We start from the raw sequence: 14,857 nt of genomic DNA, 5'->3' as shown, positions 1-14,857 counted from the left end.
CATTGTCGGAAATAGACGCACAAGCATTTCGCTACACTCGCATTAACATCTGTTAACCATGTGTATGTGAAAAATCTGATTTGATTTGATTTGATTTGAACCAACTTGACAGAGCTTGAAGAATTCTGAAAATAATAATGTGCAAATGTTGTATAATCCAGGTGTGCAAAGCTCTTAGAGACTCACCCAGAAAGACTCACAGCTGTAATCGCTGCCAAAGGTGATTTTACAAAGTATTGACTCAGGGGTGTGAATAGTCATGGAAATTAGATTTTTCTTTATTTCCTTTTCAATAAATTAGCACAAAAAAAAGTTACATTTTATAAAATAATTTTTTAATTCGGGCTGTAACACATCAAAATGTGCAATAAGTAAAGGGTGTGAAAACTTTCTGAAGGACCTGTAAGTGCTAGCAAAAATGGAAAAACAGATTACATTTCATTAAAGTAGTTTCCTTATCACATAAATGAGGATTAGGAAGAGGCTGTGTGGATGGGCAGGCCAAAATGAGAAAGTGTAGCTGCATGGTATGGATTGTGCAGAGTTAGGAGCATCCATGCAGATATGGTTAATGAGGTGTTTAATTATCCCTCTGTGATTCCACAATCAGTGGTCTACAGAGAGAATGCCCGGATAACAGCATAATTGAAAATAGAATATTGGAATGCAGCATAAGAGCCAATCTTGAATATTGTTTAATTTAAGAACCATTCAGACTCCATGGTGTTTCGTTTCCTGGCCATTTGACTGACCCCCCCCCCCCCCCCCCCCCCCCCCAAAAAAAAAGGAGACGATGTGATAAAACTCACCAACCAACCCCTTTTCTTTTACAAAATAGATTTTTTTTCTGTTCCTGTTTCTTGAAGTCCTCTGTTATCAGCACTCAGAGTTCCTGGTTTATCTGTACTTCAAGAGTCCCAAAGAAGCATTTCAAAGGCACTTTGGGATTTTCCTGCAACTAATGTGCTGACTGCAGGCCTCTCTCTTTCTGGTTGATGAGGGGACAGATTGCTTACACTTCTCCCTCTCCTCTCCCTGCAGGTACTCTCAAAGGACATACTCTCACTGCATGCGTTTACATAAGGAGGGGTTCTAAGACATACTGGAGAATGCATTACCATACAGCTATGTATACAGTATTACTTTAATCATGACACAGGCATCCTCCTTGGGTGTGATGTGAAATAGCTGTTTTCTACTCCAGAGCAGTTGAGACTTTGAGGGAATTGTGGTGGTGTACTTTGACTAATGACTCAATAAGAGAAGTGATGTGTTCCGTAGGATCAAAGTCATTCTCTAGTCTCTTTCCAATCCAATGTTGACATTACGGATCTAAATGCTCTACTGATAATGATCTCCTCACAATAAATGTTCAGGACGCCTATATTGTGTTGATGTTAAGTGAACCTTACCAAAACAGTTATCTATTGTTGGTAATTCAGAAAGCAAATCTCATTGGAAAGGCAATTTGGCTAAAACATTTACCATGGATTTCAATGTAATGGATTTATCATAAAGAAGAGGGCCAACATCACAGTGGAAGAGTTCCATAAAAACATTTAAATGTACTTTGCATTGTACATGCAAATGGAAGTTGCTATTGCTCTTCACTTGCCACATATCACAATTCATGGACTAGACAGAATCTGGACAGGCAGTAACATTGTGCAAATAAAATGATTCATACAAAAACTGGTATTAATCTTTTTATAACATGTAATTACATATCAACTTCAACCTTACCCAATGCACTGTCACACAGACAATTCATTTTGTTTACCATACAGCAAAATAGTGGTTGGGGGAAGATGGGGAGGTATTCCATTATTATGGTATCAGATGTCTTTGACCCCTAGTTTTAGCAATTTACCATCAACTATTCACCTGTTATTAATATGACTGATAAATCCATATAAAACATTTAAACATAAATGCTTTTATAAATAGTCAGTATATTTTTTCCAATCATATTAACACTCCATCTTCTCAAAAATATTTTGCTGCTTCCATAAGCGCATGTTCATGAGAAAAATACGGATCTCTTAACATTAAATCAGTGCCCAATGTCCAACCAGTCTTACAAACAAACAGAAAAAACATACAAACAGAAAAGACTGACAAAACATGCACCCTTTGAAATTAGAGTGATTCCCCATTAAGGGCTCTGCACCTCCATATTATCCATTAAGGTGTCTTTGTTCAAGAACTGCAGGTTACGGACGGACCTCCACACCCTTAGGTAACTTTCACTCACAGACTGGTTGGCCTGGTTGGCCCGGTTCTTGTTATGAAAGGCCTCTCTCTGGAGTTCTACAGACTCCATGATGTTGCTGGTGTCTGGAAGTGGGTAGTCACTGAGGCTCTGATCATTGAGGAGGTGGTCCTGAGTGGGGACCTGTTCAATCGATCCTTCTTTAGACCATCCGTGACCACTGGGCAGCGACTCCAGGTCTCCGTTGGGAGGCTTCTTCTCAATGTAAGTTTGTCCAGGCAGAATCTCATCCTTGCTTTGCTCCTCCAGGTCCTGGTAGAGGGTCTTCCTCCTGGTCTCAAAGTACTTGACGATGCAGTAGGTGATGGAGCCCACAGTGTTGACCACAACGCCGGCAACAAACAGGCTGGTGGGCTCCACGTCGCTGAAGGCCACCATGCCCACTGTGATGGTGGCGATGCTCTTCACCACTCCCACGAAGCTGGTGGTGACGGCCGAGTTGATGTAGGTGCATTGCAGCGTGGTGAAGTTCATGGCACAGCCTATGACTATGCAGAGGGAGAAGATGCCTGAGATGAAGGGGTTACTCCAGCCCGTGTAGCTCCACATGTTGATGGAGTCCATGCTGACAATGGAGCAGATTAAGAGAACTGGGGAGGCCATGATGGCGATGGAGTACTGGGCCGTGAGGGGGCCATATTCACTGTCTGTGCTGGTCTTCTGGATCAAGACCAGGTAGGAGGCGTGGATGATCACAGCCAGGACGCCCGTCACGTAGCCAAATGTGTCACCCGTCACGTCACCAGACCCTGAGTAAACACAGACACAGTGGTGAGAGAACAAGAAAAAAAGAAAAATAAAGTGATTACATTAGTTTTTTAGGGGGTGAAACCTATTGTAAGGTATTGTCACGTTCCTGACCTGTTTCTGTTAGTTTTTGTATGTGTTAGTTGGTCAGGACGTGAGTTTGGGTGGGCAGTCTATGTTTTCTGTTTCTATGTTTGTTTAGGGTGACCTAATATGGCTCTCAATTAGAGGCAGGTGGTTTTCACTTCCTCTGATTGAGAGTCATATTAAGGTAGGTGTTTTCACACTGTTAGTTGGTGGGTGGATGTCTCCTGTGTCAGTGTTTGTCGCGCCACACGGAACTGTCTCGGTTTATGTAGTCTGTTCATGTTCGTGAGTTCTTCGTGTTTTATGTTAGTTCCATGTCCAAGTCTGTCTACTCCGTTTTTGTTATTTTGTTAATTATTCAAGTGTATTTCGTTTTGTGTTTTTTCGTCTTGTTTAATAAATATAATGTCAAGTTACAACGCTGCATCTTGGTCGAATTACCACTCCTCCTTTTCGTATGAAGAGGAGGAGGAAAGCCTTTACAGAACCACCCACCATTATACGATCAAGCAGCGTGAGAGGAATCCAACCACATTGGCAAAGAAACAAGGAATGGTGGACGTGGGAGGATGTTTAAAAAGCAAGGGTTGCTACACATGGGAGGAGATCCTGGCTGGAAGGGAGATATGAAGGTACGCGGCTAGCGAGGAAGCCCGAGAAGAAACCCCAAAAATTTATAGGGGGGGGCTAAGAGGTGGTGGGCCTAGGGCAGGTAGGAGACCTGCGCCCACTTCCCAGGCTAGTGCGTCTCCTCGGGCCGGCTTACATGGCACCAGCCTTACGCATGGTGTCCCCGGTTCGCCTACATAGGCCGGTGCGGGTTATTCCACCTCCCCGCACTAGTCGGGCAACGGGGAGCATTCAACCAGGTAAGGTTGGGCAGGCTCAAAGCTCAAAGGAGCCAGTACGCCTACACGGTCCGGTATTTCCGGCGCCACCTTCCTGTCCCAGCCTAGTACCACCAGTGCCTACACCACGCACCAGGCTTTCAGTGCGTTTCCAGAGACCTGTTCCCCCTCCACGCACTCTCCCTATGGTGCGTGTCTCCAGCCCAGTGCCTCCAGTTCCGGCACCACGCACTAAGCCCCCTGTGCGTCTCCAGAGCCCTGTACGCACTGTTCCTTCTCCCCGCACTCGCCCTGATGTGCGTGCCCTCAGCCCGGTACATCCAGTTCCGGTACCACGCACCAGGCCTATAGTGCGCATTGAGAGTCCAGTGTGCCCTGTTGTTGTTCCCCGCACTAGCCTGAAGGTGCGTGTCCTTAGCCCAGTTCCTCCAGTTCCGGCACCACGCATCAGGCCTACAGTGCGCCTCATCCGGCCAGAGCCATCCGTCTCCCCAGCGCCATCTGAGCCATCCGTCTCCCCAGCGCCATCTGAGCCATCCGTCTCCCCAGCGCGGTCTGAGCCATCCGTCTCCCCAGCGCCGTCTGAGCCATCCGTCTCCCCAGCGCCGTCTGAGCCATCCGTCTGCCCAGTGCCGTCTGAGCCATCCGTCTGTCCCGAGCCATTAGAGCCGCCCGTCTGTCCCGAGCCGTTAGAGCCGTTAGTCAGTCAGGAGCCGCTAGAGCCATTTGTCAGTCAGGATCTGCCAGAGCCACCAACCAGACAGGATCTGCCAGAGCCTCCAACCAGACAGGATCTGCCAGAGCCGCCAACCAGACAGGATCTGCCAGAGCCGCCAACCAGACAGGATCTGCCAGAGCCGTCAGCCAGCCATGAGTGTCCAGAGCGGTCAGCCAGCCATGAGCGTCCAGAGCCGTCAGCCAGCCATGAGCGTCCAGAGCCGTCAGCCAGCCATGAGCGTCCAGAGCCGTCAGCCAGCCATGAGCGTCCAGAGCTGTCAGCCAGTCATGAGCTGTCCCTCAGCCCAGAGCGGCTGTTTATCCAGAACTGCCCCACAGTCCAGAGCTGCCCTTCAGTCCGGAGTTGCCCCTCTATCCTGAGCTACCTCTATATCCTGAGCTATCTCTCTATCCTGAGCTATCCCTCTGTCCTGAGCTACCTCTCTATCCCGGTGCTGTCCCTTGTCCTGGTGCTGCCCCTTGTCTCGATGTTACCCAAAAAATTAAGTGGGTGGAATAGGAGGGTGGTCAGTCGTAGGGGGAAACGTAAGCTGGGATTGACTATGGTGGGGTGGGGACCTCGCCCAGAGCCTGAGCCACCACCGTGGTCAGATGCCCACCCAGACCCTCCCCTAAACTTGTGCTGGTGCGCTCGGAGTTCGCACCTTAAGGGGGGGGTTATGTTACGTTCCTGACCTGTTTCTGTTAGTTTTTGTATGTGTTAGTTGGTCAGGACGTGAGTTTGGGTGGGCAGTCTATGTTTTCTGTTTCTATGTTTGTTTAGGGTGACCTAATATGGCTCTCAATTAGAGGCAGGTGGTTTTCATTTCCTCTGATTGAGAGTCATATTAAGGTAGGTGTTTTCACACTGTTAGTTGGTGGGTGGATGTCTCCTGTGTCAGTGTTTGTCGCGCCACACGGGACTGTCTCGGTTTATGTAGTCTGTTCATGTTCGTGAGTTCTTCGTGTTTTATGTAAGTTCCATGTCCAGGTCTGTCTACTCCGTTTTTGTCATTTTGTTAATTATTCAAGTGTATTTCGTTTTGTGTTTTTTCGTCTTGTTTAATAAATATAATGTCAAGTTACAACGCTGCGTCTTGGTCGAATCACCACTCCTCCTTTTCGTATGAAGAGGAGGAGGAAAGCCGTTACAGGTCTCCTGATGCTCTGAACATTATTAAAAAGTAGTGTGGAGCCACATCTTTAACACACATTCTATCCATATGGATCGGTTGTGCGTTAAATGTATGGTGTAAAGGGGACAGAGCATGGTGCTGAACTTTCCTCACAGTAGCAGCAACATTGAGAGCTGTTGCATCTGGATACTTTACCAAAGGGACGTTTCTAGAAAAAACGTTGGTAATCTCTTGTTATTTTTGTTTATTTTTAGACTAACCCCGTTCGTGTATTTGTAATATTAACTCCAGGATAGATTATTGCTGGCATGTAGTTTGAGGCCTATACACATTCATCAAAACTTACTGCGTAGTATGCACCCTATGCATAGGCTATTTAGAATAAATGATGATGTTTCGTTTCTACTTTACTTTACTGTATAATTAGAAGTTAATGTTATTTGAATAAGTGTAATTTTACCAGCTAAAGCTGCTCCTCCAGTAGTGATGAGCACCGCCGTTATGACCCCCACAGACGGGATACCATTCTTCAGAACGCACACGCCGATGCCTAGGGTGACCAACGGTAGACACCGTTTAAAAACCACATACATGGGTAGACTCAGTCCTCTGAGAGACCATAGTGTTAGAGTGGACTGTAATGTGGACAGAATACAAACACCTCCGAAGACTTTGGCTAGTTGAAGGCTGAATGGAGGTATGTCTACTTTGCCCAGTCTCCTCAGTATCTCCAGTGTAACCGCTGCCAGCGTGCTGGTGAGGCACTGGATGAGAGTGAGGTAGTTGAAGTTATAAGTCGTGATGAGAAATTTTAGTAAAATGTTCAACGATCCCGAGAAAAATCCATGAGCAACAGCGACTGAGATACCAAGTAAACGACCTTTACAAACTTCCATGCTTGCCTTGAATTTCTCTTTACGCAAGAGCAAGAAAATTAAAATATTGGTCAGTCTTTATTGAGCACTCACTCAGTCCCTTGGAAGAAAGTGGTGTACACTGTGTACAGTCTTCCTCCTTGAACGCACAGCTGTAAATGTCCAAGTTGTTAACGTCAGGATGTTTAAATGTTTTAATTGCAAGCAGGACCTTAAAAGGAGATAGAGGCTGGTCCCAAAACGTTGAAGAGAAAAAAAGCTTGGGTATGCTGATGCATCTGTTTAAATTTGCAGCCAGCCAGCATGCGTTTTTCATTAATTAAATTACCTCATGTAGGAGAAGTTCTAGCTTTCTTTCTTTTGCTTCACATGCTGTTGGATACAGCAGAGAGAGACCAGAGACTGCTGGAAGAGCTGTTGGGAAAGAACTAAACTACAGTGTGACGTGCACCAGTACTGTATATCCCCTCTAGCACCAGAGAGCTGCATGGGCGCAACACTTAATTAAGCGCTGAATTTGCCTTGTGGAATAACACATTTGCTGCAACAAAGGTTACCTTTTACTCACAATAAAGGGGCCATTCCATGAAACCGGTACGATTTGAGTCACTCTTACCTTTAAGTATATTGTAAGTATTGGGTCATAAAGCTTTTTAAATTAAATGTGTTTATATATATAATATATATATATTTTTATTGTTGTTTTATTTAACCTTTATTTAACTAGGCAAGTCAGTTAAAGACACATTCTTATTTACAATGACCAAAAGTATGTGGACACCTGCTCATCAAACACCTCATTCCAAAATAATTGGAATTAATATGGATATAACAGCCTATTATATATGTATGTTATAACAGCCTCGACTCCTCTGGGAAGGCTTTCCACTAGATGTTGTAACATTGCTGCAGGGACTTGCTTCCTTTTAGCAACAAGAGCATTAGTGAGGTCGGGCCCTGATGTTGGGCGATTAGACATGGCTCGCAGTCAGCCTTCCAATTCATTCCAAAGGTGTTTGATGGGGTTGAGGTCAGGGCTCTGTGCAGGCCAGTCAAGTTCTTCCAGACCGATCTCAACAAACCATTTCTGTATGGACCTCAATTTGTGCACAGGAGCATTGTCATGCTGAAACAGGAAAGGGGCTTCAACAAACTGTTGCCACAAAGTTGGAATCACAGAATCATCTAGAATGTCATTGTATGCTGTAACATTAAGATTTCCCTTCACTGGACTAAGGGGCCTGAAACATGAAAAACAGCCCCAGTCAATTATTCCTCCTCCACCAAACTTTACAGTTGGCACTATGCATTGGGGCGTAGCGTTCTCCTGGCATCCGCTGAACCCAGATTCGTCTGTCGGACTGCCAGATGGTGAAGAGTGATTCATCACTCCAGAGAATGCGTTTCCACTGTTCCAGAGTTCAATGGCGACAAGCTTTACACCCAGTGTGCATTTTGATCTTAGGCTTGTGTGCGTGCGGCTGTTCAGCCATGGAAACCCATTTCATGAAGCTTCCGACAAACAGTTCTTGTGCAGACATTGCTTTCAGAGGCAGTTTGGAACTCGGTAGTGTGTGTTGCGACCAAGGACAGACCATTTTTATGCGCCATGCGCTTCAGCATTCGGCGATTCCGTTCTGTGATCTTGTGTGGCCAACCACTTCAGGGCTGAGCCATTGTTGCTCCTAGACATTTCCACTTCACAATAACAGCACTTACAGTTGACCGTGGCAGCTCTAGCAGGGCATGAATTAGATGAACTGACTTGTTGGGATGTGGCATCCTATGAAAGTGCCATGTTGAAAGTCACTGAACTCTTCAGTAAGTTCATTCTACTGCCAGTATTTGTCTATGAAGATTGCATGTCTGTGTGCTCAATTTTACACACCTGTCAGCAACGGGTGTGGCTGAAATAGTCCACTAATTTGAAGGTTATGTCCACATACATTAACTGACAGAAAGCGTACTGTCATAGATTTTGCCATAGATGTAAAAATCTATTTGCGCTTTTTTTTATTTATAAATGCATGATTATTGATTAAAATCACAATATTTTAGTTGCATACCTCAGTCTATCCCCCCATTGCATCAACCAATCTCCCCCATTGTCTCCTGCTCCTCTGATTTCCACCTTCGCCGACAAGCTCCTCGTCCTAGGGGTCGTCCCCCTGGTTGTGGGGGTACTGTCACGTCTGCTCCTGTTCCTCCCCTCCGGCGTACGACGTCGCCAGAGTACTAACCGCTGGTCCTGGGATTCATCTTTACGCACGCACACCTGACACTCATCATTATGCGCAGTACGTCGATACACAATCATAATGATGCACAGGTGATTTTAATCAATCATTATGATTCACACCTGGACTTCATTACCTTAATCATTCCCCTCCCCTTTATATGTCACTCTCCCATGTTCACTCACCAGTTAGTATTGTTCTTGTGTTTTATTAAAACGTTTCACCTGCACCTGCTTCCGACTCACCGTCCCATCATTGCACCCATACAAATAGTGAACTTATCCTTGTGTCATCAACTGGAAGTGACATCATACAAGTCTTCTGAACAATATGGTGCAAAGACAACCACGTCATGCATTTTTTTATATATATATTTTTTAAATGTATTTTTATTGTTAGATTGGCATCCTCATGCTCAACAACTCAACTCTGTTACATGAAATAAAGATAGAAATCTATTTCTTATCAAAACTTTTTTTATTGCAAAAATATAAGCCAATGCTACTGCATTGTCGGAAATAGACGCACAAGCATTTCGCTACACTCACATTAACATCTGTTAACCATGTGTATGTGAAAAATCTGATTTGATTTGATTTGAACCAACTTGACAGAGCTTGAAGAATTCTGAAAATAATAATGTGCAAATGTTGTATAATCCAGGTGTGCAAAGCTCTTAGAGACTCACCCAGAAAGACTCACAGCTGTAATCGCTGCCAAAGGTGATTTTACAAAGTATTGACTCAGGGGTGTGAATAGTCATGGAAATTAGATTTTTCTTTATTTCCTTTTCAATAAATTAGCACAAAAAAAAGTTACATTTTATAAAATAATTTTTTAATTCGGGCTGTAACACATCAAAATGTGCAATAAGTAAAGGGTGTGAAAACTTTCTGAAGGACCTGTAAGTGCTAGCAAAAATTGAAAAACAGATTACATTTCATTAAAGTAGTTTCCTTATCACATAAATGAGGATTAGGAAGAGGCTGTGTGGATGGGCAGGCCAAAATGAGAAAGTGTAGCTGCATGGTATGGATTGTGCAGAGTTAGGAGCATCCATGCAGATATGGTTAATGAGGTGTTTAATTATCCCTCTGTGATTCCACAATCAGTGGTCTACAGAGAGAATGCCCGGATAACAGCATAATTGAAAATAGAATATTGGAATGCAGCATAAGAGCCAATCTTGAATATTGTTTAATTTAAAAACCATTCAGACTCCATGGTGTTTCGTTTCCTGGCCATTTGACTGACCCCCCCCCCCCCCCCCCCAAAAAAAAGGAGACGATGTGATAAAACTCACCAACCAACCCCTTTTCTTTTACAAAGTAGATTTTTTTTCTGTTCCTGTTTCTTGAAGTCCTCTGTTATCAGCACTCAGAGTTCCTGGTTTATCTGTACTTCAAGAGTCCCAAAGAAGCATTTCAAAGGCACTTTTGGATTTTCCTGCAACTAATGTGCTGACTGCAGGCCTCTCTCTTTCTGGTTGATGAGGGGACAGATTGCTCACACTTCTCCCTCTCCTCTCCCTGCAGGTACTCTGGAAGGACATACTCTCACTGCATGCGTTTACATAAGGAGGGGTTCTAAGACATACTGGAGAATGCATTACCATACAGCTATGTATACAGTATTACTTTAATCATGACACAGGCATCCTCCTTGGGTGTGATGTGAAATAGCTGTTTTCTACTCCAGAGCAGTTGAGACTTTGAGGGAATTGTGGTGGTGTACTTTGACTAATGACTCAATAAGAGAAGTGATGTGTTCCGTAGGATCAAAGTCATTCTCTAGTCTCTTTCCAATCCAATGTTGACATTACGGATCTAAATGCTCTACTGATAATGATCTCCTCACAATAAATGTTCAGGACGCCTATATTGTGTTGATGTTAAGTGAACCTTACCAAAACAGTTATCTATTGTTGGTAATTCAGAAAGCAAATCTCATTGGAAAGGCAATTTGGCTAAAACATTTACCATGGATTTCAATGTAATGGATTTATCATAAAGAAGAGGGCCAACATCACAGTGGAAGAGTTCCATAAAAACATTTAAATGTACTTTGCATTGTACATGCAAATGGAAGTTGCTATTGCTCTTCACTTGCCACATATCACAATTCATGGACTAGACAGAATCTGGACAGGCAGTAACATTGTGCAAATAAAATGATTCATACAAAAACTGGTATTAATCTTTTTATAACATGTAATTACATATCAACTTCAACCTTACCCAATGCACTGTCACACAGACAATTCATTTTGTTTACCATACAGCAAAATAGTGGTTGGGGGAAGATGGGGAGGTATTCCATTATTATGGTATCAGATGTCTTTGACCCCTAGTTTTAGCAATTTACCATCAACTATTCACCTGTTATTAATATGACTGATAAATCCATATAAAACATTTAAACATAAATGCTTTTATAAATAGTCAGTATATTTTTTCCAATCATATTAACACTCCATCTTCTCAAAAATATTTTGCTGCTTCCATAAGCGCATGTTCATGAGAAAAATACGGATCTCTTAACATTAAATCAGTGCCCAATGTCCAACCAGTCTTACAAACAAACAGAAAAAACATACAAACAGAAAAGACTGACAAAACATGCACCCTTTGAAATTAGAGTGATTCCCCATTAAGGGCTCTGCACCTCCATATTATCCATTAAGGTGTCTTTGTTCAAGAACTGCAGGTTACGGACGGACCTCCACACCCTTAGGTAACTTTCACTCACAGACTGGTTGGCCTGGTTGGCCCGGTTCTTGTTATGAAAGGCCTCTCTCTGGAGTTCTACAGACTCCATGCTGTTGCTGGTGTCTGGAAGTGGGTAGTCACTGAGGCTCTGATCATTGAGGAGGTGGTCCTGAGTGGGGACCTGTTCAATCGATCCTTCATCAGACCATCCATGACCACTGGGCAGGGGCTCCAGGTCTCCGTTGGGAGGCTTCTTCTCAATGTAAGTTTGTCCAGGCAGAATCTCGTCCTTCCTTTGCTCCTCCAGGTCCTGGTAGAGGGTCTTCCTCCTGGTCTCAAAGTACTTGACGATGCAGTAGGTGATGGAGCCCACAGTGTTGACCACAACGCCGGCAACAAACAGGCTGGTGGGCTCCACGTCGCTGAAGGCCACCATGCCCACTGTGATGGTGGCGATGCTCTTCACCACTCCCACGAAGCTGGTGGTGACGGCCGAGTTGATGTAGGTGCATTGCAGCGTGGTGAAGTTCATGGCACAGCCGATGACTATGCAGAGGGAGAAGATGCCTGAGATGAAGGGGTTACTCCAGCCCGTGTAGCTCCACATGTTGATGGAGTCCATGCTGACAATGGAGCAGATTAAGAAAACTGGGGAGGCCATGATGGCGATGGAGTACTGGGCCGTGAGGGGGCCATATTCACTGTCTGTGCTGGTCTTCTGGATCAAGACCAGGTAGGAGGCGTGGATGATCACAGCCAGGACGCCCGTCACGTAGCCAAATGTGTCACCCGTCACGTCACCAAACCCTGAGTAAACACAGACACAGTGGTGAGAGAACAATAAAAAAAGAAAAAAAAGTGATTACATTAGTTTTTTAGGGGGTGAAACCTATTGTAAGGTATCCTGATGCTCTGAACATTATTAAAAAGTAATGTGTCATCTTTAACACACATTCTATCCATATGGATAGGATTCTATCCGTATGGTGTAAAGGGGACAGAGAATGGTGCTGAACTTTCCTCACAGTAGCAGCAACATTGAGAGCTGTTGCATCTGGATACTTTACCAAAGGGACGTTTCTAGAAAAAACGTTGGTAATCTCTTGTTTTTTTGGTTTATTTTTACACTAACCCCGTTCGTGTATTTGTAATATTAACTCTAGGATAGATTATTGCTGGTATGCAGTTTGAGGCCTATACACATTCATCAAAACTTACTGCGTAGTATGCACCCTATGCATAGGCTATTTAGAATAAATGATGATGTTTTCGTTTCTACTTTACTTTACTGTATAATTAGAAGTTAATGTTATTTGAATAAGTGTAATTTTACCAGCTAAAGCTGCTCCTCCAGTAGTGATGAGCACCGCCGTTATGACCCCCACAGACGGGATACCGTTCTTCAGAACGCATACGCCGATGCCTAGGGTGACCAACGGTAGACACCGTTTAAAAACCACATACATGGGTAGACTCAGTCCTCTGAGAGACCATAGTGTTAGAGTGGACTGTAATGTGGACAGAATACAAACACCTCCGAAGACTTTGGCTAGTTGAAGGCTGAATGGAGGTATGTCTACTTTGCCCAGTCTCCTCAGTATCTCCAGTGTAACCGCTGCCAGCGTGCTGGTGAGGCACTGGATGAGAATGAGGTAGTTGAAGTTATAAGTCGTGATGAGAAATTTTAGTAAAATGTTCAACGATCCCGAGAAAAATCCATGAGCAACAGCGACTGAGATACCAAGTAAACGACCTTTACAAACTTCCATGTTTGCCTTGAATTTCCCTTTATGCAAGAGCAAGAAAATTAAAATATTGGTGAGTCTTTATTGAGCACTCACTCAGTCCCTTGGAATAAAGTGGTGTACACTGTGTACAGTCTTCCTCCTTGAACGCACAGCTGTAAATGTCCAAGTTGTTAACGTCAGGATGTTTAAATGTTTTAATTGCAAGCAGGACCTTAAAAGGAGATAGAGGCTGGTCCCAAAACGTTGAAGAGAAAAAAAGCTTGGGTATGCTGATGCATCTGTTTAAATTTGCAGCCAGCCAGCATGCGTTTTTCATTAATTAAATTACCTCATGTAGGAGAAGTTCTAGCTTTCTTTCTTTTGCTTCACATGCTGTTGGATACAGCAGAGAGAGACCAGAGACTGCTGGAAGAGCTGTTGGGAAAGAACTAAACTACAGTGTGACGTGCACCAGTACTGTATATCCCCTCTAGCACCAGAGAGCTGCATGGGCGCAACACTTAATTAAGCGCTGAATTTGCCTTGTGGAATAACACATTTGCCGCAACAACGGTTACCTTTTACTCACAATAAAGGGGCCATTCCATGAAACCGGTACGATTTGAGTCACTCTTACCTTTAAGTATATTGTAAGTATTGGGTCATAAAGCTTTTTAAATTAAATGTGTATAGATATAATATATATATATTTTTATTGTTGTTTTATTTAACCTTTATTTAACTAGGCAAGTCAGTTAAAGACACATTCTTATTTACAATGACTACATGACCAAAAGTATGTGGACACCTGCTCATCAAACACCTCATTCCAAAATAATTTACATTAATATGGATATAACAGCCTATTATATATATATATATATATATATGTTATAACAGCCTCCACTCCTCTGGGAAGGCTTTCCACTAGATGTTGGAACATTGCTGCAGGGACTTGCTTCCATTTAGCAACAAGAGCATTAGTGAGGTCGGGCACTGATGTTGGGCGATTAGACATGGCTCGCAGTCAGCCTTCCAATTCATTCCAAAGGTGTTTGATGGGGTTGAGGTCAGGGCTCTGTGCAGGCCAGTCAAGTTCTTCCAGACCGATCTCAACAAACCATTTCTGTATGGACCTCAATTTGTGCACAGGAGCATTGTCATGCTGAAACAGGAAAGGGGCTTCAACAAACTGTTGCCACAAAGTTGGAATCACAGAATCATCTAGAATGTCATTGTATGCTGTAACATTAAGATTTCCCTTCACTGGACTAAGGGGCCTGAAACATGAAAAACAGCCCCAGTCAATTATTCCTCCTCCACCAAACTTTACAGTTGGCACTATGCATTGGGGCGTAGCGTTCTCCTGGCATCCGCTGAACCCAGATTCGTCTGTCGGACTGCCAGATGGTGAAGAGTGATTCATCACTCCAGAGAATGCGTTTCCACTGTTCCAGAGTTCAATGGCGACAAGCTTTACACCCAGTGTGCATTTTGATCTTA

General features: G+C 43.8%; 2 protein-coding genes across 2 annotated transcripts; both read right to left on the bottom strand.

The window, feature by feature from the left end:
* Window positions 1-861: 861 nt before the first annotated feature.
* LOC129817931 (solute carrier family 35 member D3-like) lies at window positions 862-7,090 on the bottom strand. Its single transcript, XM_055873527.1, has 2 exons — window positions 6,268-7,090; window positions 862-3,021 (listed from the first exon to the last, which is right to left on the bottom strand). Exons 1-2 carry the CDS (start codon window positions 6,701-6,703, stop codon window positions 2,156-2,158), a joined length of 1,302 nt encoding a protein of 433 aa, XP_055729502.1. The 5' UTR covers window positions 6,704-7,090; the 3' UTR covers window positions 862-2,155.
* A 3,108-nt stretch (window positions 7,091-10,198) lies between these two features.
* On the bottom strand, window positions 10,199-13,783 carry LOC129817519 (solute carrier family 35 member D3-like). The gene is made up of 2 exons (XM_055872853.1): window positions 12,961-13,783; window positions 10,199-12,434 (listed from the first exon to the last, which is right to left on the bottom strand). Exons 1-2 carry the CDS (start codon window positions 13,394-13,396, stop codon window positions 11,569-11,571), a joined length of 1,302 nt encoding a protein of 433 aa, XP_055728828.1. The 5' UTR covers window positions 13,397-13,783; the 3' UTR covers window positions 10,199-11,568.
* Window positions 13,784-14,857: the final 1,074 nt, after the last annotated feature.

The sequence above is a fragment of the Salvelinus fontinalis genome, chromosome 20 (genome assembly GCF_029448725.1).
Source record: "Salvelinus fontinalis isolate EN_2023a chromosome 20, ASM2944872v1, whole genome shotgun sequence".
Lineage (NCBI taxonomy): Eukaryota > Metazoa > Chordata > Actinopteri > Salmoniformes > Salmonidae > Salvelinus > Salvelinus fontinalis.
Note: the sequence above shows the minus strand (reverse complement) of the source record. Positions and strands in the feature narration are given on the sequence as shown.